Genomic DNA, 24,534 nt, shown 5'->3' with positions numbered 1-24,534 from the left:
CTGTTAACATACATGTGTTACCTGTTAACATACATGTGTTACCTGTTAACATACATGTGTTACCTGTTAACATACATGTGTTACCTGTTAACATACACGTGTTACCTGTTAACATACACGTGTTACCTGTTAACATACACGTGTTACCTGTTAACATACATGTGTTACCTGTTAACATACATGTGTTACCTGTTAACATACACGTGTTACCTGTTAACATACATGTGTTACCTTTTAACATACATGTGTTACCTGTTAACATACACGTGTTACCTGTTAACATACACGTGTTACCTGTTAACATACACGTGTTACCTGTTAACATACATGTGTTACCTGTTAACATACATGTGTTACCTGTTAACATACATGTGTTACCTGTTAACATACACGTGTTACCTGTTAACATACACGTGTTACCTGTTAACATACATGTGTTACCTGTTACACAATTTTCTTTCACATTTGGTTGCTGCTTTGTTTTTTAATCAAATGTATATAGGCTGTTTCTTCTCATTTAACAGATCACAAATGTGTGTTAACAGGTTACAAATGTATGTCAACAGATTAACGAGGAAGAAGGTACGGACCTCCAAGAGGAGAAAGGAAACGAAGAGGCCAAAAAGGAGAAGAGCTGATTCTCTGGGTGAACGACAAGGATAAAGACCGATACCAGAAGAAGACTGAGCGCATCTATTACAATGAGGAGCACAAAGGAGACAGGCTGGTGTACAAGGAGGCTTATGACATAATCCGAGTGGAGAACGAGAGACAGAAGCTGGAGAAACGCTAGACAGATTAGCAAATTTAGGCATGACATACCAACAACACAGACACCACACATCCAAGTATAACTGACCAAATTGTGAAAGACTAGCATTGTAATTGTGAATTCTGTAAAGTGAGTATGGAAGAGGTGAAAGAATGATTGTTGTCTATTTATTTGAAATAAGATAAATAGTTACTTTTGCCTTGTTCACGTCCATAACCTGTTTTTGCTAACATTGCACTACTTGTACTATGTCATTTCTAAACACTGTTTAGCATGGCAATTATCTGTTAAGGAGTGGAACGATACCAGGCTAATCCTGACTGTGATGCATACGGTAAAGTACTGTATTTTTTGTGCCTAAATGCTGTAATATCATAATGAATATGTTTTATAGCTAGAAAATAGTCCTGTACTAATACAATGGGGCACATAGCTGGATTTAAATTAGCCTACTGTAATCTGACATTACAGGAGCACACTATGTTGCTTTTAATTCACTGTAAATGTACAATGAAACTCCCTGAAATCTAAATGTAATAAAAATAGTACATTTTTGCATAAAATATGTTTGTCAAATTCATCACAAAGAACGTTGGCGTGACCCTGGACAACCCCCTGTTGTTCTCTGCAAACATCAAAGCAGTGACTCGCTCCTGCAGGTTCATGCTCTACAATATCAGATTATATAGACCTGTCAGCAACGGGTGTGGCTGAAATAGCAGAATCCACTCATTTGAAGGGGCGTCCACATACTTTTGTGTATATAGTGTATATCGCCTAGCTGTGCAAGCCTGTCTCTTTCCCAAGCGTGTCAGTTTATCTTTGTCAATTGTCATAATGCATTCTATCTTGTGTCATTGTGTTCCTAAAGCCAGATATGTTAATGCCCTGAAAAATCTCTCACAGTAGCAGCAGCATGACCAGGTGGATTGGGGACAGCAAGGAGTCATCATGCCAGGTAGTCCTGAGGCATGGTCCTAGGGCTCAGGTCCTCCAAGAGAGAGAGAAAAAGAGAGAGAGAGAGAGAAAAAAAATAGAGAATTAGAGAGAGCATACTTAAATTCACACAGGACACCGGATAAAACAGGAGAAATACTCCAGATATAACAGACTGACCCTTGCCCCCCCGACACAAACTATTGCAGTGTAAATACTGGAGGCTGAGACAGGAGGGGTCGGGAGACACTGTGGCCCCATCCGACGATACCCCCGGACAGGTCCAAACAGGCAGGATATAACCTCACCCACTTTGCCAAAGCACAACCCCCACACCACGAATTCAAGGGGGGCGCCAACCCGGACAGGAAGATCAAGGCAGTGACTCAATTCACTCAAGTTGCGTACCCCTCCTAGGGAAGGCATGGAAGAGCACCAGTAAGCCAGTGACTCAGCCCCTGTAATAGGGTTTGAGGCAGAGAATTCCAGTGGAAAGAGGGGAACCGGCCAGGCAGAGACAGCAAGGGCGGTTCGTTATTCCAGTGCCTTTCCGTTCACCTTCACACTCCTGGGCCAGACTACACTCAATCATATGACCTACTGAAAGGGATGAGTCTTCAATAAAGACTTAAAGGTCGAGACCGAGTCTGCGTCTCTCACATGGATAGGCAGACCATTCCATGGAAATGGAGCTCTATAGGAGAAAGCCCAGCCTCCAGCTGTTTGCTTAGGTTAATATCTCACAAAGAATTTCTGCAAAAATACAAAACAGAACACAGTTCCATCTACGTAACATTGCAAAAATCAGAAACTTTTTGTCCAAAAATGATGCAGAAAAATTCATCCATGCTTTTGTCACTTCTAGGTTAGACTACTGCAATGCTCTACTTTCCGGCTACCCGGATAAAGCACTAAATAAACTTCAGTTAGTGCTAAACACGGCTGCTAGAATCTTGACTAGAACCAAAAAATGTGATCATATTACTCCAGTGCTAGCCTCCCTACACTGGCTTCCTGTCAAGGCAAGGGCTGATTTCAAGGTTTTACTGCTAACCTACAAAGCATTACATGGGCTTGCTCCTACCTATCTCTCTGATTTGGTCCTGCCGTACATACCTACACGTACGCTACGGTCACAAGACGCAGGCCTCCTAATTGTCCCTAGAATTTCTAAGCAAACAGCTGGAGGCAGGGCTTTCTCCTATAGAGCTCCATTTTTATGGAACGGTCTGCCTACCCATGTGAGAGACCAGTGGCGTGCCGTGGGCCTGGGCCTTCAGTGAGGTCCTACACAGTCCCACCCAAATTAATCCACCTGTTATTACCATCATTATGATGCCATGGCTCTAGACACTATACATTTAGACAGAAACACAGTATAACCAGGCCTTGAAATTGACATTTTTATTCAGAAAATTGCAGGGGAAGAATACAATACAGTACAGTTCAACTAATAGGCAAGAACATAGTCAAGTGCAACAGAGGTATATTAATATTCTTCTTCTATCCATTTCTGGTACACAAACTTTGAGCTTTAAGTCAAATTTTTTTTTTTTTTAAATAGAAGAATCTTTGGTTGTGCATAGTGTAGTCTATGGTGTTGCCAGGGAACAGCACCCTCTTAGAATAGCCTTTGGTTGTGCATAGTGTAGTGTATGGTGTTGCCAGGGAACAGCACCCTCTTAGAAGAGCCTTTGGTTGTGCATAGTGTAGTGTATGGTGTTGCCAGGGAACAGCACCCTCTTAGAAGAGCATTTGGTTGTGCATAGTGTAGTGTCTGGTGTTGCCAGGGAACAGCACCCTCTTAGAAGAGCCTTTGGTTGTGCATAGTGTAGTGCCTGGTGTTGCCAGGGAACAGCACCCTCTTAGAAGAGCCTTTGGTTGTGCATAGTGTAGTGTCTGATGTTGCCCTGGCCCTGGTCACCCAACCCTGCAGAGCCCGACACGGGAACTGTAGGCAATCATTTTGAAAGAATCTCCAGTTACAAGGTATCTGTAGGAATATCCCATAATTGAAAATTTCAATAAGCATTTTTCTACTGCTGGCCATGCTTTCCACCTGGCTACTCCTACCCCTGTCAACAGCACTGCACCCCCAACAGCAACTCGCCCAAGCCTTCCCCATTTCTCCTTCTCCCAAATCCATTCAGCTGATGTTCTGAAAGAGCTGCAAAATCTGGACCCCTACAAATCAGCCGGGCTAGACAATCTGGACCCTTTCTTTCTAAAATTATCTGCCGAAATTGTTGCCACCCCTATTACTAGCCTGTTCAACCTCTCTTTCGTGTCGTCTGAGATTCCCAAAGATTGGAAAGCAGCTGCGGTCATCCCCCTCTTCAAAGGGGGGGACACTCTTGACCCAAACTGCTACAGACCTATATCTATCCTACCATGCCTTTCTAAGGTCTTCGAAAGCCAAGTCAACAAACAGATTACCGACCATTTTGAATCTCACCATACCTTCTCTGCTATGCAATCTGGTTTCAGAGCTGGTCATGGGTGCACCTCAGCCACGCTCAAGGTCCTAAACGATATCTTAACCGCCATCGATAAGAAACATTACTGTGCAGCCGTATTCATTGATCTGGCCAAGGCTTTCGACTCTGTCAATCACCACATCCTCATCGGCAGACTCAACAGCCTTGGTTTCTCAAATGATTGCCTCGCCTGGTTCACCAACTACTTCTCTGATAGAGTTCAGTGTGTCAAATCTGAGGGTCTGTTGTCCGGACCTCTGGCAGTCTCTATGGGGGTGCCACAGGGTTCAATTCTTGGACCGACTCTCTTCTCTGTATACATCAATGAGGTCGCTCTTGCTGCTGGTGAGTCTCTGATCCACCTCTACGCAGACGACACCATTCTGTATACTTCCGGCCCTTCTTTGGACACTGTGTTAACAACCCTCCAGGCAAGCTTCAATGCCATACAACTCTCCTTCCGTGGCCTCCAACTGCTCTTAAATACAAGTAAAACTAAATGCATGCTCTTCAACCGATCACTACCTGCACCTACCCGCCTGTCCAACATCACTACTCTGGACGGCTCTGACTTAGAATACGTGGACAACTACAAATACTTAGGTGTCTGGTTAGACTGTAAACTCTCCTTCCAGACCCATATCAAACATCTCCAATCCAAAGTTAAATCTAGAATTGGCTTCCTATTTCGCAACAAAGCATCCTTCACTCATGCTGCCAAACATACCCTTGTAAAACTGACCATCCTACCAATCCTCGACTTTGGCGATGTAATTTACAAAATAGCCTCCAATACCCTACTCAACAAACTGGATGCAGTCTATCACAGTGCAATCCGTTTTGTCACCAAAGCCCCATACACTACCCACCATTGCGACCTGTACGCTCTCGCTGGCTGGCCCTCGCTTCATACTCGTCGCCAAACCCACTGGCTCCATGTCATCTACAAGACCCTGCTAGGTAAAGTCCCCCCTTATCTCAGCTCGCTGGTCACCATAGCATCTCCCACCTGTAGCACACGCTCCAGCAGGTATATCTCTCTAGTCACCCCCAAAACCAATTCTTTCTTTGGCCGCCTCTCTTTCCAGTTCTCTGCTGCCAATGACTGGAACGAACTACAAAAATCTCTGAAACTGGAAACTCTTATCTCCCTCACTAGCTTTAAGCACCAACTGTCAGAGCAGCTCACAGATTACTGCACCTGTACATAGCCCACATATAATTTAGCCCTATCAACTACCTCTTTCCCAACTGTATTTAATTTATTTATTTATTTTGCTCCTTTGCACCCCATTATTTTTATTTCTACTTTGCACATTCTTCCATTGCAAAACTACCATTCCAGTGTTTTACTTGCTATATTGTATTTACCTTGCCACCAAGGCCTTTTTTTGCCTTTACCTCCCTTCTCACCTCATTTGCTCACATTGTATATAGACTTGTTTATACTTTATTATTGACTGTATGTTTGTTTTACTCCATGTGTAACTCTGTGTTGTTGTATCTGTCGAACTGCTTTGCTTTATCTTGGCCAGGTCGCAATTGTAAATGAGAACTTGTTCTCAACTTGCCTACCTGGTTAAATAAAGGTAAAATAAAATAAAATAAAAATAAATATGGAAGATAATGTCATTATTAGACAACACCAGGTCATTGTGGATTACTAAAGTATAAAATCCCCGATAACAAATCATGATAACATTGGATTGATGGATGCATGTGTACACGTATGTGTAGCATGTGACAACAGCAGGATCATATCAAGTAGAGCATCACAAATAAATACATAAATTAGAAATTTTACAACATGACGTCACATCACAATCAGAACGATTGGAAACAAATATTTTGTTTTATATATATATATATATATATATATATATATATATATATATATATATATATATATATATATATTATTTTTTCATTAACTTTTCATTTCATTCATTTTTTAAGGTACAGAACTGTAAAAGAATTGCCACAAAAAAATTGCCTCACTAACAAAACTGATTTCAGGTGTGTAGGGAGGTAATGGTTAATTGGGTGGAGGATGAAGGGCAAGGAAAGCTTGACTGTATGTGGCAAATAGAGGGTGCTGCTATTGTAACAGTTTTGCTTCCGTCCATCTCCTCGCCCCTACCTGCACCTGTTCACTTCACACACGGAGCATTAAAAAGATTGCGTTTTGACCACGTGCTTTAAGGCCAAAACGGCGTTCCATACAGAACTACCTCGTCCCCATACCACTCCTCCTCCTCCTGTATGTCCTGCTCGCCCATCAGGAGGGTCCACTGAAGCTCCCTTGTCTTCTCCTGGATCACCCAGGGTGCCGGTGAGGGCTGGCAGACCATCCAAAATAGAAAAAGCAAGGAAATGTATAAACAATGTGCTTATTGCTTAAAACACCGTTTTGCAAGGAAATGGAAATGTATAAGCACATAAGCACATTGTTTATACATTTCCTTGCTTTTTCTATTTTGGATGGTCTGCCAGCCCTCACCATATTTGAGCAATAACAGACAAACTGCATTTGCATTTTAATTGGGAATGGAATTATTTTAGTTGCCCATTTTAAATGGTTGGTGTTGAGCTATTTGCCATGCCCTACCCAGTTGAGTCTATTGGAGTTGTCTTTCAGTTAAACTGCAGTACAACCAGTCTCTCTCTAGTTAATGTTACTTGTTACTAGTTAATGTTACTTGTTACTGCCGCCTAGAAGTCTGGCAACGCCAGACGGGATACCCCGTTCATGTCCCAGCGGGAACTAGGAAACCGAAATTTCCTGACTTGCAATCTGGACATAATTATGCCAGTTAGCAAGTCGGACATTGCCGTGTTTCCAGGTTCCGACTAGCACGTGAACATTTTTTATTTAATGTTACCTTTATTTAACTAGGCTTTAACTAAGAACAAATTCTTATTTTCAATGACGGCCTAGGAACAGTGAACTGCCTGTTCAGGGGCAGAACGACAGATTTGTACCTTGTCAGCTCGGGGATTTGAACGTGCAACCTTCCGGTTACTAGTCCAACGCTCTAATCACTAGGATACCCTGCCGCCCCAGTTACAGGTGTAAATATGGCTGGATCTCCGTTCTCGAATGTTCCATAAAGGCCCGGTTCATCACTGCAATACTAGGCGACAGCACTCTGACAGAAGACTGCATATTACATCTCTCATTTCCAAAAGTAACATGAGTATTCTGGGGTTTCTTCTCGTTCTATTGCTAAGTATCAACACAGGTAACATTCATTATATTATCTATATTTATTGTGTGGAGGAATCTCTTTTGATTTTGGACTTGAACTCTAGAAATAATACTTTGTGCACATAAAATGGGTATTTGGAAAACGTTTGATTTTAGGCAGCAAATGACTTACTGATTTAATGTTTACTTTTGTATATTATCTACCTCACTTGCTTTGGCAATGTTAACATGTGTTTCCCATGTCAATAAAGCCCCTTGAATTGAGACAAAAAAAGTGAGTAAAAAACACAATAAAAATGTTTAGAACTACAAATGAACTTTCTTCTGTCGATTTTGGGTTGTATAATGTCACAATTCCAACCCTCCTCCTTTAACCGGGCTTGGGACCGGCAAAAGTGACCCAAAACAGACACTGGCGGAGTTAGTTTTTTATTTGATTATTTACTTTATATTTTTAGTTTAGTTTTATACATTTACATCCCGCACTAAATGTAAACCAGGGCGGAAATCAGTTCCGGCGGATTCATTTTCAGTCTGGACGCGGAGGGGTGAACATCTCCTCTGACTGCTGCGAGAGGACTGGGCCGCATGTGAGTGCTTTGGGACGGCGTGGGGCCCACGGCAGCACCCGCTGCTCGTTGAGAAGAGTAAGAACGATACGTGCTTTCACGTCAGTCTCCAATAACACCAGAAAAAGTCGCTAGATTTGTCGCTAGTCGCTTTTTTGAAAAAGTCTCGCTAGAGGGGTCTGAATACTCGCTAAATATAGCGACAAAGTCGCTAAGTTGGCAACACTGCCCACATTAGCTAAACATGAATATACTATAACCACATTTCATATGCGTGTATTACTAGCACAGATGTAAACATAATCAGATAAGAGAGATCGGTTCCCAATTTAGCCTTAACATTAAGGTCTAACGTTAACTTACACAGCGACAACTGCCTTGTTCAGGGGCAGAACGACAGATGTTTACCTTGTCAGCCCGGGGATTTGATGTCGTTTACCGGCCCAACGCTGTAACCCACAAGGCTACTTGCCTCTCCTGAAACCACCTACTTTGGCCGAGAACCAATCAACAGTAAGTATAGTTCAGGCCTGATTCTGAAGAGGTGGTTTGAAGTCGCAGTGATATATATTAAGCAGCATTATTCAGGGACTGCGCTGTGAAACTTTATCTCTCATTTTCAAAAGGAATATGAATATTCTGGGGTTTCTTCTCATTTTATGGCTATGCATCACCATAGGTAACCTATTCATTATATTGTGTGGAGACATCTCTTTTGATATTGGAATTAAACTGTAGAATGTTAACTTTGTGCACATAAAATGGGTAATTGGAAAAGTTTTTTTTATAGGCAGCAAATGATTTACTGATTTAATATGTACATTAATGACAGTCAGTGAAATGCTAAATGTGATCTTGGTCCTCTCTCATTAGGAATCAGGGCAGAACCTTCAGTGGACCAGCATGGGTTGAAGGGGGGTTCAATATGTCTGGTTGTTCCAGAACCTCCTGAGATGATCAAAGGACTTCAATGGAGGAAGGACAGTGATGTAATATTTGGAGACAAAGAGATCTCTCCTAAATACAAGGATAAGGTGGACTATAACAATGATAACCATTCTCTGTGTATTAAGAATCTAATGGAAACTGACAGTGGAATTTACATGGTAAACTACAGGAAACATTGGAAACAATCAACTACTACATATAGACTGTTAGTGGAGGGTGAGTTTTCTAAGGCTTCAGTTCTGGTCATTTGCTGTACATTTAATGTGTCTGATCAGGTTCAATAATGAATGTGGGACTAATAATTATCTGTCTCTTCTTTGGTTCTAAAAACTGTCTCTTATAGATCATGTTCCCAAACCAGTCATGGATGTCACATCTCTCAACACAAGTGTGGGACTCTGTGATGTCACAGTGAACTGTTCAGTTAAAGATGGCTGGATGTTGTCTGTCTGTGACAGCGGTCAGTGTACACTGTCACAACAGTCTCCGTCACTAACCGGTGGTAACATGACCATCTCCGTATTGACTGGAAGGATCCAATGCACCAGCAGCAACCACGTCAGCACACAGACCATCTCTCAACCCATGGAGGACTGTAAGTACCATTTAGCCTCCACCTTCACTGTGTACCTCTATCACTTTTTAATAACCTACTAATAATATCATATGAATTCAAGTTAGGTCAAAGTTTTGACATCATTATTGTGATTCTTCTCTAGTTAAGATTGGAATAATTCTGCCTGAAACTATCATTGTATTAACACTGTTCTTAATCTGTGTGTGTGTGTGTGTGTGTGTGTGTGTGTGAACTCAGGTAGTGGTAATGTGAAAGCCTCAGTGTTACCAGTTGGCACCATTGTGGGCTGTGTTACTGGTATATTACTCCTAGTTGCTGTGTTACTTGGTGTTGGATACATCAAACATACCAGAAGACAGAAAATCCCTAAAGAACAAAGTCCACTAGAAGAGGTACCTGCTCTGTCATTCATTCATTCATCTATGCATTATACTAGACAATAGTTTTAAATGACAACCATTTAAATGTTGTAATGTTTCATATCCAAACAGGTCATTGTTCCAAGAGTTTACAACTCAGTGAAGACCTCACCAGGGAGAGAAGAACCACAGCATCTCCTTACCAGAACCACAGCCCTGTCCTGACCAGAACCACATCACTCTCCTGTCCAGAACCACATATATATACATTTTTATATTCCATTTCATGGAAGTTTCTTTATCCATGAAATGAAGTGGGTGGAGAACAAACCCCTCTTCACATTGTTACAGATAGAATTGAACCATTATTTTGAAATGATCAGTAAAAGTGGAAATACAAAAAAGCAATATGTATCATAAAATGTTTTGACAAACTGAAAATGTATCTTGACATGTAGTACCCGTCTGTTAGTTCTTCTCACTGGTGGATTTGGTGGTATCCTGTATAGCTTCCTGCATTTACTCCCAGCAAGCACAAAACCCTTCATAGAGTTGGTCCATACTGACTGTCTCTGTCATTTTGAGGGAAAACACCTGCTCCAGATCAGTGAAGGAGAGGTTTTGTTGCATGTTTATCCATATTTCGTTGATATGCCAAACCGAGAGAACAACAACAGAAATTACTTTGCAGGAATTGGCGTGTTTACTGTGATTTGATGAATATACGGGACAAGGGAGGTCCCGTATGGGACAAACCAATTTAGCCCAATATAAGAGCCATCCCGGCTAATACGGGACAGTTGGCAACCCTATTTGACGTTTTCAAATTAAACTCTCATTTAACGTGTGAAATAGTGTTATTTGACGCGTGTATTTTTTTGACCCGCAAAGACTCAAACTGGGTTCCATTCTGTAAAGCCTCGTTCACTTCAAATCCATTTGTTTTGCACATCCAATTCAAAACGTATTTTTTCCTGCAGTCTGAACAGTCAAATAGCACATGGAATAGGATATTTTAAGCTGCCTTCCTGGTGGTTTGAAGTCAGATACAAATAGGATTACTGGCCATGTGACTTGTTGAATGGTCAAATCTGAAGTGTACTTTTGTATATTATCTACCTCACTTGCTTTGGCAATGTTAACATGTGTTTCCCATGTCAATAAAGCCCCTTGAATTGAGACAAAAAGTGAGTAAAAAACACACAAAAAATGTTCAGAACTACAAATGAACTTTCTTCTGTCGATTTTGGGTTGTATAATGTCACAATTCCAACCCTCCTCCTTGATCCGGGCTTGGGACCGGCAAAAGTGACCCGAAAGAGACACTGGCGGAGTTAGTTTTTTTTATTGGATTATTTACTTTATATTTTTAGTTTAGTTTTATACATTTACATCCCGCACTGAATGTAAACCAGGGCGGAAATCAGTTCCGGCGGCTTCGCGCATGCGCGATTCATTTTCAGTCTGGACGCGGAGGGGTGAACATCTCCTCTGACTGCTGCGAGAGGACTGGGCCGCATGTGAGTGCTTTGGGACGGTGTGGGGCCCACGGCAGCACCCGCTGCTCGTTGAGAAGAGTAAGAACGATACGTGCTTTCACGTCAGTCTCCAATAACACCAGAAAAAGTCGCTAGATTTGTCGCTAGTCGCTTTTTTGAAAAAGTCTCGCTAGAGGGGTCTGAATACTCGCTAAATATAGCGACAAAGTCGCTAAGTTGGCAACACTGCCCACATCAGCTAAACATGAATATACTATAACCACATTTCATATGCGTGTATTACTAGCACAGATGTAAACATAATCAGATAAGAGAGATCGGTTCCCAATTTAGCCTTAACATTAAGGTCTAACGTTAACTTACACAGCGACAACTGCCTTGTTCAGGGGCAGAACGACAGATGTTTACCTTGTCAGCCCGGGGATTTGATGTCGTTTACCGGCCCAACGCTGTAACCCACAAGGCTACTTGCCTCTCCTGAAACCACCTACTTTGGCCGAGAACCAATCAACAGTAAGTATAGTTCAGGCCTGATTCTGAAGAGGTGGTTTGAAGTCGCAGTGATATATATTAAGCAGCATTATTCAGGGACTGCGCTGTGAAACTTTATCTCTCATTTTCAAAAGGAATATGAATATTCTGGGGTTTCTTCTCATTTTATGGCTATGCATCACCATAGGTAACCTATTCATTATATTGTGTGGAGACATCTCTTTTGATATTGGAATTAAACTGTAGAATGTTAACTTTGTGCACATAAAATGGGTAATTGGAAAAGTTTTTTTTATAGGCAGCAAATGATTTACTGATTTAATATGTACATTAATGACAGTCAGTGAAATGCTAAATGTGATCTTGGTCCTCTCTCATTAGGAATCAGGGCAGAACCTTCAGTGGACCAGCATGGGTTGAAGGGGGGTTCAATATGTCTGGTTGTTCCAGAACCTCCTGAGATGATCAAAGGACTTCAATGGAGGAAGGACAGTGATGTAATATTTGGAGACAAAGAGATCTCTCCTAAATACAAGGATAAGGTGGACTATAACAATGATAACCATTCTCTGTGTATTAAGAATCTAATGGAAACTGACAGTGGAATTTACATGGTAAACTACAGGAAACATTGGAAACAATCAACTACTACATATAGACTGTTAGTGGAGGGTGAGTTTTCTAAGGCTTCAGTTCTGGTCATTTGCTGTACATTTAATGTGTCTGATCAGGTTCAATAATGAATGTGGGACTAATAATTATCTGTCTCTTCTTTGGTTCTAAAAACTGTCTCTTATAGATCATGTTCCCAAACCAGTCATGGATGTCACATCTCTCAACACAAGTGTGGGACTCTGTGATGTCACAGTGAACTGTTCAGTTAAAGATGGCTGGATGTTGTCTGTCTGTGACAGCGGTCAGTGTACACTGTCACAACAGTCTCCGTCACTAACCGGTGGTAACATGACCATCTCCGTATTGACTGGAAGGATCCAATGCACCAGCAGCAACCACGTCAGCACACAGACCATCTCTCAACCCATGGAGGACTGTAAGTACCATTTAGCCTCCACCTTCACTGTGTACCTCTATCACTTTTTAATAACATATGAATTCAAGTTAGGTCAAAGTTTTGACATCATTATTGTGATTCTTCTCTAGTTAAGATTGGAATAATTCTGCCTGAAACTATCATTGTATGAACACTGTTCTTAATCTGTGTGTGTGTGTGTGTGTGTGTGTGTGTGAACTCAGGTAGTGGTAATGTGAAAGCCTCAGTGTTACCAGTTGGCACCATTGTGGGCTGTGTTACTGGTATATTACTCCTAGTTGCTGTGTTACTTGGTGTTGGATACATCAAACATACCAGAAGACAGAAAATCCCTAAAGAACAAAGTCCACTAGAAGAGGTACCTGCTCTGTCATTCATTCATTCATCTATGCATTATACTAGACAATAGTTTTAAATGACAACCATTTAAATGTTGTAATGTTTCATATCCAAACAGGTCATTGTTCCAAGAGTTTACAACTCAGTGAAGACCTCACCAGGGAGAGAAGAACCACAGCATCTCCTTACCAGAACCACAGCCCTGTCCTGACCAGAACCACATCACTCTCCTGTCCAGAACCACATATATATACATTTTTATATTCCATTTCATGGAAGTTTCTTTATCCATGAAATGAAGTGGGTGGAGAACAAACCCCTCTTCACATTGTTACAGATAGAATTGAACCATTATTTTGAAATGATCAGTAAAAGTGGAAATACAAAAAAGCAATATGTATCATAAAATGTTTTGACAAACTGAAAATGTATCTTGACATGTAGTACCCGTCTGTTAGTTCTTCTCACTGGTGGATTTGGTGGTATCCTGTATAGCTTCCTGCATTTACTCCCAGCAAGCACAAAACCCTTCATAGAGTTGGTCCATACTGACTGTCTCTGTCATTTTGAGGGAAAACACCTGCTCCAGATCAGTGAAGGAGAGGTTTTGTTGCATGTTTATCCATATTTCGTTGATATGCCAAACCGAGAGAACAACAACAGAAATTACTTTGCAGGAATTGGCGTGTTTACTGTGATTTGATGAATATACGGGACAAGGGAGGTCCCGTATGGGACAAACCAATTTAGCCCAATATAAGAGCCATCCCGGCTAATACGGGACAGTTGGCAACCCTATTTGACGTTTTCAAATTAAACTCTCATTTAACGTGTGAAATAGTGTTATTTGACGCGTGTATTTTTTTGACCCGCAAAGACTCAAACTGGGTTCCATTCTGTAAAGCCTCGTTCACTTCAAATCCATTTGTTTTGCACATCCAATTCAAAACGTATTTTTTCCTGCAGTCTGAACAGTCAAATAGCACATGGAATAGGATATTTTAAGCTGCCTTCCTGGTGGTTTGAAGTCAGATACAAATAGGATTACTGGCCATGTGACTTGTTGAATGGTCAAATCTGAAGTGTACTTTTGTATATTATCTACCTCACTTGCTTTGGCAATGTTAACATGTGTTTCCCATGTCAATAAAGCCCCTTGAATTGAGACAAAAAGTGAGTAAAAAACACACAAAAAATGTTCAGAACTACAAATGAACTTTCTTCTGTCGATTTTGGGTTGTATAATGTCACAATTCCAACCCTCCTCCTTGATCCGGGCTTGGGACCGGCAAAAGTGACCCGAAAGAGACACTGGCGGAGTTAGTTTTTTTTATTGGATTATTTACTTTATATTTTTAGTTTAGTTTTATACATTTACATCCCGCACTGAATGTAAACCAGGGCGGAAATCAGTTCCGGCGGCTTCGCGCATGCGCGATTCATTTTCAGTCTGGACGCGGAGGGGTGAACATCTCCTCTGACTGCTGCGAGAGGACTGGGCCGCATGTGAGTGCTTTGGGACGGTGTGGGGCCCACGGCAGCACCCGCTGCTCGTTGAGAAGAGTAAGAACGATACGTGCTTTCACGTCAGTCTCCAATAACACCAGAAAAAGTCGCTAGATTTGTCGCTAGTCGCTTTTTTGAAAAAGTCTCGCTAGAGGGGTCTGAATACTCGCTAAATATAGCGACAAAGTCGCTAAGTTGGCAACACTGCCCACATCAGCTAAACATGAATATACTATAACCACATTTCATATGCGTGTATTACTAGCACAGATGTAAACATAATCAGATAAGAGAGATCGGTTCCCAATTTAGCCTTAACATTAAGGTCTAACGTTAACTTACACAGCGACAACTGCCTTGTTCAGGGGCAGAACGACAGATGTTTACCTTGTCAGCCCGGGGATTTGATGTCGTTTACCGGCCCAACGCTGTAACCCACAAGGCTACTTGCCTCTCCTGAAACCACCTACTTTGGCCGAGAACCAATCAACAGTAAGTATAGTTCAGGCCTGATTCTGAAGAGGTGGTTTGAAGTCGCAGTGATATATATTAAGCAGCATTATTCAGGGACTGCGCTGTGAAACTTTATCTCTCATTTTCAAAAGGAATATGAATATTCTGGGGTTTCTTCTCATTTTATGGCTATGCATCACCATAGGTAACCTATTCATTATATTGTGTGGAGACATCTCTTTTGATATTGGAATTAAACTGTAGAATGTTAACTTTGTGCACATAAAATGGGTAATTGGAAAAGTTTTTTTTATAGGCAGCAAATGATTTACTGATTTAATATGTACATTAATGACAGTCAGTGAAATGCTAAATGTGATCTTGGTCCTCTCTCATTAGGAATCAGGGCAGAACCTTCAGTGGACCAGCATGGGTTGAAGGGGGGTTCAATATGTCTGGTTGTTCCAGAACCTCCTGAGATGATCAAAGGACTTCAATGGAGGAAGGACAGTGATGTAATATTTGGAGACAAAGAGATCTCTCCTAAATACAAGGATAAGGTGGACTATAACAATGATAACCATTCTCTGTGTATTAAGAATCTAATGGAAACTGACAGTGGAATTTACATGGTAAACTACAGGAAACATTGGAAACAATCAACTACTACATATAGACTGTTAGTGGAGGGTGAGTTTTCTAAGGCTTCAGTTCTGGTCATTTGCTGTACATTTAATGTGTCTGATCAGGTTCAATAATGAATGTGGGACTAATAATTATCTGTCTCTTCTTTGGTTCTAAAAACTGTCTCTTATAGATCATGTTCCCAAACCAGTCATGGATGTCACATCTCTCAACACAAGTGTGGGACTCTGTGATGTCACAGTGAACTGTTCAGTTAAAGATGGCTGGATGTTGTCTGTCTGTGACAGCGGTCAGTGTACACTGTCACAACAGTCTCCGTCACTAACCGGTGGTAACATGACCATCTCCGTATTGACTGGAAGGATCCAATGCACCAGCAGCAACCACGTCAGCACACAGACCATCTCTCAACCCATGGAGGACTGTAAGTACCATTTAGCCTCCACCTTCACTGTGTACCTCTATCACTTTTTAATAACATATGAATTCAAGTTAGGTCAAAGTTTTGACATCATTATTGTGATTCTTCTCTAGTTAAGATTGGAATAATTCTGCCTGAAACTATCATTGTATGAACACTGTTCTTAATCTGTGTGTGTGTGTGTGTGTGTGTGTGTGTGTGAACTCAGGTAGTGGTAATGTGAAAGCCTCAGTGTTACCAGTTGGCACCATTGTGGGCTGTGTTACTGGTATATTACTCCTAGTTGCTGTGTTACTTGGTGTTGGATACATCAAACATACCAGAAGACAGAAAATCCCTAAAGAACAAAGTCCACTAGAAGAGGTACCTGCTCTGTCATTCATTCATTCATCTATGCATTATACTAGACAATAGTTTTAAATGACAACCATTTAAATGTTGTAATGTTTCATATCCAAACAGGTCATTGTTCCAAGAGTTTACAACTCAGTGAAGACCTCACCAGGGAGAGAAGAACCACAGCATCTCCTTACCAGAACCACAGCCCTGTCCTGACCAGAACCACATCACTCTCCTGTCCAGAACCACATATATATACATTTTTATATTCCATTTCATGGAAGTTTCTTTATCCATGAAATGAAGTGGGTGGAGAACAAACCCCTCTTCACATTGTTACAGATAGAATTGAACCATTATTTTGAAATGATCAGTAAAAGTGGAAATACAAAAAAGCAATATGTATCATAAAATGTTTTGACAAACTGAAAATGTATCTTGACATGTAGTACCCGTCTGTTAGTTCTTCTCACTGGTGGATTTGGTGGTATCCTGTATAGCTTCCTGCATTTACTCCCAGCAAGCACAAAACCCTTCATAGAGTTGGTCCATACTGACTGTCTCTGTCATTTTGAGGGAAAACACCTGCTCCAGATCAGTGAAGGAGAGGTTTTGTTGCATGTTTATCCATATTTCGTTGATATGCCAAACCGAGAGAACAACAACAGAAATTACTTTGCAGGAATTGGCGTGTTTACTGTGATTTGATGAATATACGGGACAAGGGAGGTCCCGTATGGGACAAACCAATTTAGCCCAATATAAGAGCCATCCCGGCTAATACGGGACAGTTGGCAACCCTATTTGACGTTTTCAAATTAAACTCTCATTTAACGTGTGAAATAGTGTTATTTGACGCGTGTATTTTTTTGACCCGCAAAGACTCAAACTGGGTTCCATTCTGTAAAGCCTCGTTCACTTCAAATCCATTTGTTTTGCACATCCAATTCAAAACGTATTTTTTCCTGCAGTCTGAACAGTCAAATAGCACATGGAATAGGATATTTTAAGCTGCCTTCCTGGTGGTTTGAAGTCAGATACAAATAGGATTACTGGCCATGTGACTTGTTGAATGGTCAAATCTGAAGTGTACTTTTGTATATTATCTACCTCACTTGCTTTGGCAATGTTAACATGTGTTTCCCATGTCAATAAAGCCCCTTGAATTGAGACAAAAAGTGAGTAAAAAACACACAAAAAATGTTCAGAACTACAAATGAACTTTCTTCTGTCGATTTTGGGTTGTATAATGTCACAATTCCAACCCTCCTCCTTGATCCGGGCTTGGGACCGGCAAAAGTGACCCGAAAGAGACACTGGCGGAGTTAGTTTTTTTTATTGGATTATTTACTTTATATTTTTAGTTTAGTTTTATACATTTACATCCCGCACTGAATGTAAACCAGGGCGGAAATCAGTTCCGGCGGCTTCGCGCATGCGCGATTCATTTTCAGTCTGGACGCGGAGGGGTGAACATCTCCTCTGACTGCTGCGAGAGGACTGGGCCGCATGTGAGTGCTTTGGGACGGTGTGGGGCCCACGGCAGCACCCGCTGCTCGTTGAGAAGAGTAAGAACGATACGTGCTTTCACGTCAGTCTCCAATAACACCAGAAAAAGTCGCTAGATTTGTCGCTAGTCGCTTTTTTGAAAAAGTCTCGCTAGAGGGGTCTGAATACTCGCTAAATATAGCGACAAAGTCGCTAAGTTGGCAACACTGCCCACATCAGCTAAACATGAATATACTATAACCACATTTCATATGCGTGTATTACTAGCACAGATGTAAACATAATCAGATAAGAGAGATCGGTTCCCAATTTAGCCTTAACATTAAGGTCTAACGTTAACTTACACAGCGACAACTGCCTTGTTCAGGGGCAGAACGACAGATGTTTACCTTGTCAGCCCGGGGATTTGATGTCGTTTACCGGCCCAACGCTGTAACCCACAAGGCTACTTGCCTCTCCTGAAACCACCTACTTTGGCCGAGAACCAATCAACAGTAAGTATAGTTCAGGCCTGATTCTGAAGAGGTGGTTTGAAGTCGCAGTGATATATATTAAGCAGCATTATTCAGGGACTGCGCTGTGAAACTTTATCTCTCATTTTCAAAAGGAATATGAATATTCTGGGGTTTCTTCTCATTTTATGGCTATGCATCACCATAGGTAACCTATTCATTATATTGTGTGGAGACATCTCTTTTGATATTGGAATTAAACTGTAGAATGTTAACTTTGTGCACATAAAATGGGTAATTGGAAAAGTTTTTTTTATAGGCAGCAAATGATTTACTGATTTAATATGTACATTAATGACAGTCAGTGAAATGCTAAATGTGATCTTGGTCCTCTCTCATTAGGAATCAGGGCAGAACCTTCAGTGGACCAGCATGGGTTGAAGGGGGGTTCAATATGTCTGGTTGTTCCAGAACCTCCTGAGATGATCAAAGGACTTCAATGGAGGAAGGACAGTGATGTAATATTTGGAGACAAAGAGATCTCTCCTAAATACAAGGATAAGGTGGACTATAACAATGATAACCATTCTCTGTGTATTAAGAATCTAATGGAAACTGACAGTGGAATTTACATGGTAAACTACAGGAAACATTGGAAACAATCAACTACTACATATAGACTGTTAGTGGAGGGTGAGTTTTCTAAGGCTTCAGTTCTGGTCATTTGCTGTACATTTAATGTGTCTGATCAGGTTCAATAATGAATGTGGGACTAATAATTATCTGTCTCTTCTTTGGTTCTAAAAACTGTCTCTTATAGATCATGTTCCCAAACCAGTCATGGATGTCACATCTCTCAACACAAGTGTGGGACTCTGTGATGTCACAGTGAACTGTTCAGTTAAAGATGGCTGGATGTTGTCTGTCTGTGACAGCGGTCAGTGTACACTGTCACAACAGTCTCCGTCACTAACCGGTGGTAACATGACCATCTCCGTATTGACTGGAAGGATCCAATGCACCAGCAGCAACCACGTCAGCACACAGACCATCTCTCAACCCATGGAGGACTGTAAGTACCATTTAGCCTCCACCTTCACTGTGTACCTCTATCACTTTTTAATAACATATGAATTCAAGTTAGGTCAAAGTTTTGACATCATTATTGTGATTCTTCTCTAGTTAAGATTGGAATAATTCTGCCTGAAACTATCATTGTATGAACACTGTTCTTAATCTGTGTGTGTGTGTGTGTGTGTGTGTGTGTGTGAACTCAGGTAGTGGTAATGTGAAAGCCTCAGTGTTACCAGTTGGCACCATTGTGGGCTGTGTTACTGGTATATTACTCCTAGTTGCTGTGTTACTTGGTGTTGGATACATCAAACATACCAGAAGACAGAAAATCCCTAAAGAACAAAGTCCACTAGAAGAGGTACCTGCTCTGTCATTCATTCATTCATCTATGCATTATACTAGACAATAGTTTTAAATGACAACCATTTAAATGTTGTAATGTTTCATATCCAAACAGGTCATTGTTCCAAGAGTTTACAACTCAGTGAAGACCTCACCAGGGAGAGAAGAACCACAGCATCTCCTTACCAGAACCACAGCCCTGTCCTGACCAGAACCACATATATATACATTTTCATATTCCATTTCATGGAAGTTTCTTTATCCATGAAATGAAGTGGGTGGAGAACAAACCCCTCTTCACATTGTTACAGATAGAATTGAACCATTATTTTGAAATGATCAGTAAAAGTGGAAATACAAAAAAGCAATATGTATCATAAAATGTTTTGACAAACTGAAAATGTATCTTGACATGTAGTACCCGTCTGTTAGTTCTTCTCACTGGTGGATTTGGTGGTATCCTGTATAGCTTCCTGCATTTACTCCCAGCAAGCACAAAACCCTTCATAGAGTTGGTCCATACTGACTGTCTCTGTCATTTTGAGGGAAAACACCTGCTCCAGATCAGTGAAGGAGAGGTTTTGTTGCATGTTTATCCATATTTCGTTGATATGCCAAACCGAGAGAACAACAACAGAAATTACTTTGCAGGAATTGGCGTGTTTACTGTGATTTGATGAATATACGGGACAAGGGAGGTCCCGTATGGGACAAACCAATTTAGCCCAATATAAGAGCCATCCCGGCTAATACGGGACAGTTGGCAACCCTATTTGACGTTTTCAAATTAAACTCTCATTTAACGTGTGAAATAGTGTTATTTGACGCGTGTATTTTTTTGACCCGCAAAGACTCAAACTGGGTTCCATTCTGTAAAGCCTCGTTCACTTCAAATCCATTTGTTTTGCACATCCAATTCAAAACGTATTTTTTCCTGCAGTCTGAACAGTCAAATAGCACATGGAATAGGATATTTTAAGCTGCCTTCCTGGTGGTTTGAAGTCAGATACAAATAGGATTACTGGCCATGTGACTTGTTGAATGGTCAAATCTGAAGTGTACTTTTGTATATTATCTACCTCACTTGCTTTGGCAATGTTAACATGTGTTTCCCATGTCAATAAAGCCCCTTGAATTGAGACAAAAAGTGAGTAAAAAACACACAAAAAATGTTCAGAACTACAAATGAACTTTCTTCTGTCGATTTTGGGTTGTATAATGTCACAATTCCAACCCTCCTCCTTGATCCGGGCTTGGGACCGGCAAAAGTGACCCGAAAGAGACACTGGCGGAGTTAGTTTTTTTTATTGGATTATTTACTTTATATTTTTAGTTTAGTTTTATACATTTACATCCCGCACTGAATGTAAACCAGGGCGGAAATCAGTTCCGGCGGCTTCGCGCATGCGCGATTCATTTTCAGTCTGGACGCGGAGGGGTGAACATCTCCTCTGACTGCTGCGAGAGGACTGGGCCGCATGTGAGTGCTTTGGGACGGTGTGGGGCCCACGGCAGCACCCGCTGCTCGTTGAGAAGAGTAAGAACGATACGTGCTTTCACGTCAGTCTCCAATAACACCAGAAAAAGTCGCTAGATTTGTCGCTAGTCGCTTTTTTGAAAAAGTCTCGCTAGAGGGGTCTGAATACTCGCTAAATATAGCGACAAAGTCGCTAAGTTGGCAACACTGCCCACATCAGCTAAACATGAATATACTATAACCACATTTCATATGCGTGTATTACTAGCACAGATGTAAACATAATCAGATAAGAGAGATCGGTTCCCAATTTAGCCTTAACATTAAGGTCTAACGTTAACTTACACAGCGACAACTGCCTTGTTCAGGGGCAGAACGACAGATGTTTACCTTGTCAGCCCGGGGATTTGATGTCGTTTACCGGCCCAACGCTGTAACCCACAAGGCTACTTGCCTCTCCTGAAACCACCTACTTTGGCCGAGAACCAATCAACAGTAAGTATAGTTCAGGCCTGATTCTGAAGAGGTGGTTTGAAGTCGCAGTGATATATATTAAGCAGCATTATTCAGGGACTGCGCTGTGAAACTTTATCTCTCATTTTCAAAAGGAATATGAATATTCTGGGGTTTCTTCTCATTTTATGGCTATGCATCACCATAGGTAACCTATTCATTATATTGTGTGGAGACATCTCTTTTGATATTGGAATTAAACTGTAGAATGTTAACTTTGTGCACATAAAATGGGTAATTGGAAAAGTTTTTTTTATAGGCAGCAAATGATTTACTGATTTAATATGTACATTAATGACAGTCAGTGAAATGCTAAATGTGATCTTGGTCCTCTCTCATTAGGAATCAGGGCAGAACCTTCAGTGGACCAGCATGGGTTGAAGGGGGGTTCAATATGTCTGGTTGTTCCAGAACCTCCTGAGATGATCAAAGGACTTCAATGGAGGAAGGACAGTGATGTAATATTTGGAGACAAAGAGATCTCTCCTAAATACAAGGATAAGGTGGACTATAACAATGATAACCATTCTCTGTGTATTAAGAATCTAATGGAAACTGACAGTGGAATTTACATGGTAAACTACAGGAAACATTGGAAACAATCAACTACTACATATAGACTGTTAGTGGAGGGTGAGTTTTCTAAGGCTTCAGTTCTGGTCATTTGCTGTACATTTAATGTGTCTGATCAGGTTCAATAATGAATGTGGGACTAATAATTATCTGTCTCTTCTTTGGTTCTAAAAACTGTCTCTTATAGATCATGTTCCCAAACCAGTCATGGATGTCACATCTCTCAACACAAGTGTGGGACTCTGTGATGTCACAGTGAACTGTTCAGTTAAAGATGGCTGGATGTTGTCTGTCTGTGACAGCGGTCAGTGTACACTGTCACAACAGTCTCCGTCACTAACCGGTGGTAACATGACCATCTCCGTATTGACTGGAAGGATCCAATGCACCAGCAGCAACCACGTCAGCACACAGACCATCTCTCAACCCATGGAGGACTGTAAGTACCATTTAGCCTCCACCTTCACTGTGTACCTCTATCACTTTTTAATAACATATGAATTCAAGTTAGGTCAAAGTTTTGACATCATTATTGTGATTCTTCTCTAGTTAAGATTGGAATAATTCTGCCTGAAACTATCATTGTATGAACACTGTTCTTAATCTGTGTGTGTGTGTGTGTGTGTGTGTGTGAACTCAGGTAGTGGTAATGTGAAAGCCTCAGTGTTACCAGTTGGCACCATTGTGGGCTGTGTTACTGGTATATTACTCCTAGTTGCTGTGTTACTTGGTGTTGGATACATCAAACATACCAGAAGACAGAAAATCCCTAAAGAACAAAGTCCACTAGAAGAGGTACCTGCTCTGTCATTCATTCATTCATCTATGCATTATACTAGACAATAGTTTTAAATGACAACCATTTAAATGTTGTAATGTTTCATATCCAAACAGGTCATTGTTCCAAGAGTTTACAACTCAGTGAAGACCTCACCAGGGAGAGAAGAACCACAGCATCTCCTTACCAGAACCACAGCCCTGTCCTGACCAGAACCACATCACTCTCCTGTCCAGAACCACATATATATATACATTTTTATATTCCATTTCATGGAAGTTTCTTTATCCATGAAATGAAGTGGGTGGAGAACAAACCCCTCTTCACATTGTTACAGATAGAATTGAACCATTATTTTGAAATGATCAGTAAAAGTGGAAATACAAAAAAGCAATATGTATCATAAAATGTTTTGACAAACTGAAAATGTATCTTGACATGTAGTACCCGTCTGTTAGTTCTTCTCACTGGTGGATTTGGTGGTATCCTGTATAGCTTCCTGCATTTACTCCCAGCAAGCACAAAACCCTTCATAGAGTTGGTCCATACTGACTGTCTCTGTCATTTTGAGGGAAAACACCTGCTCCAGATCAGTGAAGGAGAGGTTTTGTTGCATGTTTATCCATATTTCGTTGATATGCCAAACCGAGAGAACAACAACAGAAATTACTTTGCAGGAATTGGCGTGTTTACTGTGATTTGATGAATATACGGGACAAGGGAGGTCCCGTATGGGACAAACCAATTTAGCCCAATATAAGAGCCATCCCGGCTAATACGGGACAGTTGGCAACCCTATTTGACGTTTTCAAATTAAACTCTCATTTAACGTGTGAAATAGTGTTATTTGACGCGTGTATTTTTTTGACCCGCAAAGACTCAAACTGGGTTCCATTCTGTAAAGCCTCGTTCACTTCAAATCCATTTGTTTTGCACATCCAATTCAAAACGTATTTTTTCCTGCAGTCTGAACAGTCAAATAGCACATGGAATAGGATATTTTAAGCTGCCTTCCTGGTGGTTTGAAGTCAGATACAAATAGGATTACTGGCCATGTGACTTGTTGAATGGTCAAATCTGAAGTGTACTTTTGTATATTATCTACCTCACTTGCTTTGGCAATGTTAACATGTGTTTCCCATGTCAATAAAGCCCCTTGAATTGAGACAAAAAGTGAGTAAAAAACACACAAAAAATGTTCAGAACTACAAATGAACTTTCTTCT

At 41.0% G+C, this 24,534-nt stretch overlaps 4 protein-coding genes and 2 long non-coding RNA genes across 9 annotated transcripts; 5 read left to right on the top strand and 1 right to left on the bottom strand.

Annotated features, from left to right (window-relative positions):
• Positions 1-3,095: 3,095 nt before the first annotated feature.
• Positions 3,096-8,458, bottom strand: LOC118941498 (uncharacterized). Of its 2 annotated transcripts, none has more exons than XR_016489053.1 (3): positions 8,371-8,458; positions 6,417-6,524; positions 3,096-3,701 (listed from the first exon to the last, which is right to left on the bottom strand). It is a non-coding gene; the product is annotated as an uncharacterized LOC118941498 (long non-coding RNA). The 2 variants fall into 2 exon arrangements; XR_016489054.1 differs by having other exon boundaries at positions 8,326-8,422.
• On the top strand, positions 7,919-11,033 carry LOC110511273 (uncharacterized). Of its 3 annotated transcripts, none has more exons than XR_016489048.1 (6): positions 7,919-7,983; positions 8,349-8,475; positions 8,836-9,126; positions 9,254-9,505; positions 9,725-9,879; positions 9,979-11,033. It is a non-coding gene; the product is annotated as an uncharacterized LOC110511273 (long non-coding RNA). The 3 variants fall into 3 exon arrangements; XR_016489046.1 differs by having other exon boundaries at positions 7,919-8,040; XR_016489047.1 differs by having other exon boundaries at positions 7,919-8,040; positions 8,330-8,475.
• Positions 11,034-11,823: 790 nt separating this feature from the next.
• Positions 11,824-14,400, top strand: LOC149975292 (uncharacterized). The gene is made up of 5 exons (XM_090211525.1): positions 11,824-11,858; positions 12,219-12,509; positions 12,637-12,888; positions 13,092-13,246; positions 13,346-14,400. Exons 2-5 carry the CDS (start codon positions 12,299-12,301, stop codon positions 13,436-13,438), a joined length of 711 nt encoding a protein of 236 aa, XP_090067651.1. The 5' UTR covers positions 11,824-11,858; positions 12,219-12,298; the 3' UTR covers positions 13,439-14,400.
• LOC149975291 (uncharacterized) lies at positions 13,523-17,769 on the top strand. The gene is made up of 6 exons (XM_090209732.1): positions 13,523-13,527; positions 15,176-15,225; positions 15,586-15,876; positions 16,004-16,255; positions 16,461-16,615; positions 16,715-17,769. Exons 1-6 carry the CDS (start codon positions 13,523-13,525, stop codon positions 16,805-16,807), a joined length of 846 nt encoding a protein of 281 aa, XP_090065858.1. The 3' UTR covers positions 16,808-17,769.
• Positions 16,892-21,115, top strand: LOC149975290 (uncharacterized). Its single transcript, XM_090209731.1, has 6 exons — positions 16,892-16,896; positions 18,545-18,594; positions 18,955-19,245; positions 19,373-19,624; positions 19,830-19,984; positions 20,084-21,115. Exons 1-6 carry the CDS (start codon positions 16,892-16,894, stop codon positions 20,174-20,176), a joined length of 846 nt encoding a protein of 281 aa, XP_090065857.1. The 3' UTR covers positions 20,177-21,115.
• Positions 20,238-23,703, top strand: LOC118941495 (uncharacterized). Its single transcript, XM_090209730.1, has 6 exons — positions 20,238-20,242; positions 21,891-21,940; positions 22,301-22,591; positions 22,719-22,970; positions 23,172-23,326; positions 23,426-23,703. The coding sequence occupies exons 1-6, from the start codon at positions 20,238-20,240 to the stop codon at positions 23,516-23,518; spliced, it is 846 nt and encodes a 281-aa protein (XP_090065856.1). The 3' UTR covers positions 23,519-23,703.
• Positions 23,704-24,534: the final 831 nt, after the last annotated feature.

Source organism: Oncorhynchus mykiss, chromosome 19 (genome assembly GCF_057628025.1).
Source record: "Oncorhynchus mykiss isolate SJ-2025 chromosome 19, ASM5762802v1, whole genome shotgun sequence".
Taxonomy (NCBI): domain Eukaryota; kingdom Metazoa; phylum Chordata; class Actinopteri; order Salmoniformes; family Salmonidae; genus Oncorhynchus; species Oncorhynchus mykiss.
The sequence above is the reverse complement of the archived record's forward strand: the minus strand, read 5'-3'. Positions and strand labels throughout refer to the sequence as shown.

What these genes read in the sequence shown, in the direction of transcription:
- LOC118941495 (XM_090209730.1), top strand. An exon ending in TGGCCGAGAACCAATCAACA is followed by an intron (nt 21,941 to 22,300) that starts GTAAGTATAGTT and finishes CTCTCTCATTAG; the next exon opens with GAATCAGGGCAGAACCTTCA. An exon ending in AACAAAGTCCACTAGAAGAG is followed by an intron (nt 23,327 to 23,425) that starts GTACCTGCTCTG and finishes ATATCCAAACAG; the next exon opens with GTCATTGTTCCAAGAGTTTA.
- LOC149975292 (XM_090211525.1), top strand. Translation starts at nt 12,299, where the DNA reads ATGATCAAAGGACTTCAATGGAGGAAGGACAGTGATGTAATATTTGGA. An exon ending in ATATAGACTGTTAGTGGAGG is followed by an intron (nt 12,510 to 12,636) that starts GTGAGTTTTCTA and finishes TGTCTCTTATAG; the next exon opens with ATCATGTTCCCAAACCAGTC. An exon ending in AACAAAGTCCACTAGAAGAG is followed by an intron (nt 13,247 to 13,345) that starts GTACCTGCTCTG and finishes ATATCCAAACAG; the next exon opens with GTCATTGTTCCAAGAGTTTA.
- LOC149975290 (XM_090209731.1), top strand. An exon ending in TGGCCGAGAACCAATCAACA is followed by an intron (nt 18,595 to 18,954) that starts GTAAGTATAGTT and finishes CTCTCTCATTAG; the next exon opens with GAATCAGGGCAGAACCTTCA. An exon ending in ATATAGACTGTTAGTGGAGG is followed by an intron (nt 19,246 to 19,372) that starts GTGAGTTTTCTA and finishes TGTCTCTTATAG; the next exon opens with ATCATGTTCCCAAACCAGTC.
- LOC149975291 (XM_090209732.1), top strand. An exon ending in TGGCCGAGAACCAATCAACA is followed by an intron (nt 15,226 to 15,585) that starts GTAAGTATAGTT and finishes CTCTCTCATTAG; the next exon opens with GAATCAGGGCAGAACCTTCA. An exon ending in AACAAAGTCCACTAGAAGAG is followed by an intron (nt 16,616 to 16,714) that starts GTACCTGCTCTG and finishes ATATCCAAACAG; the next exon opens with GTCATTGTTCCAAGAGTTTA.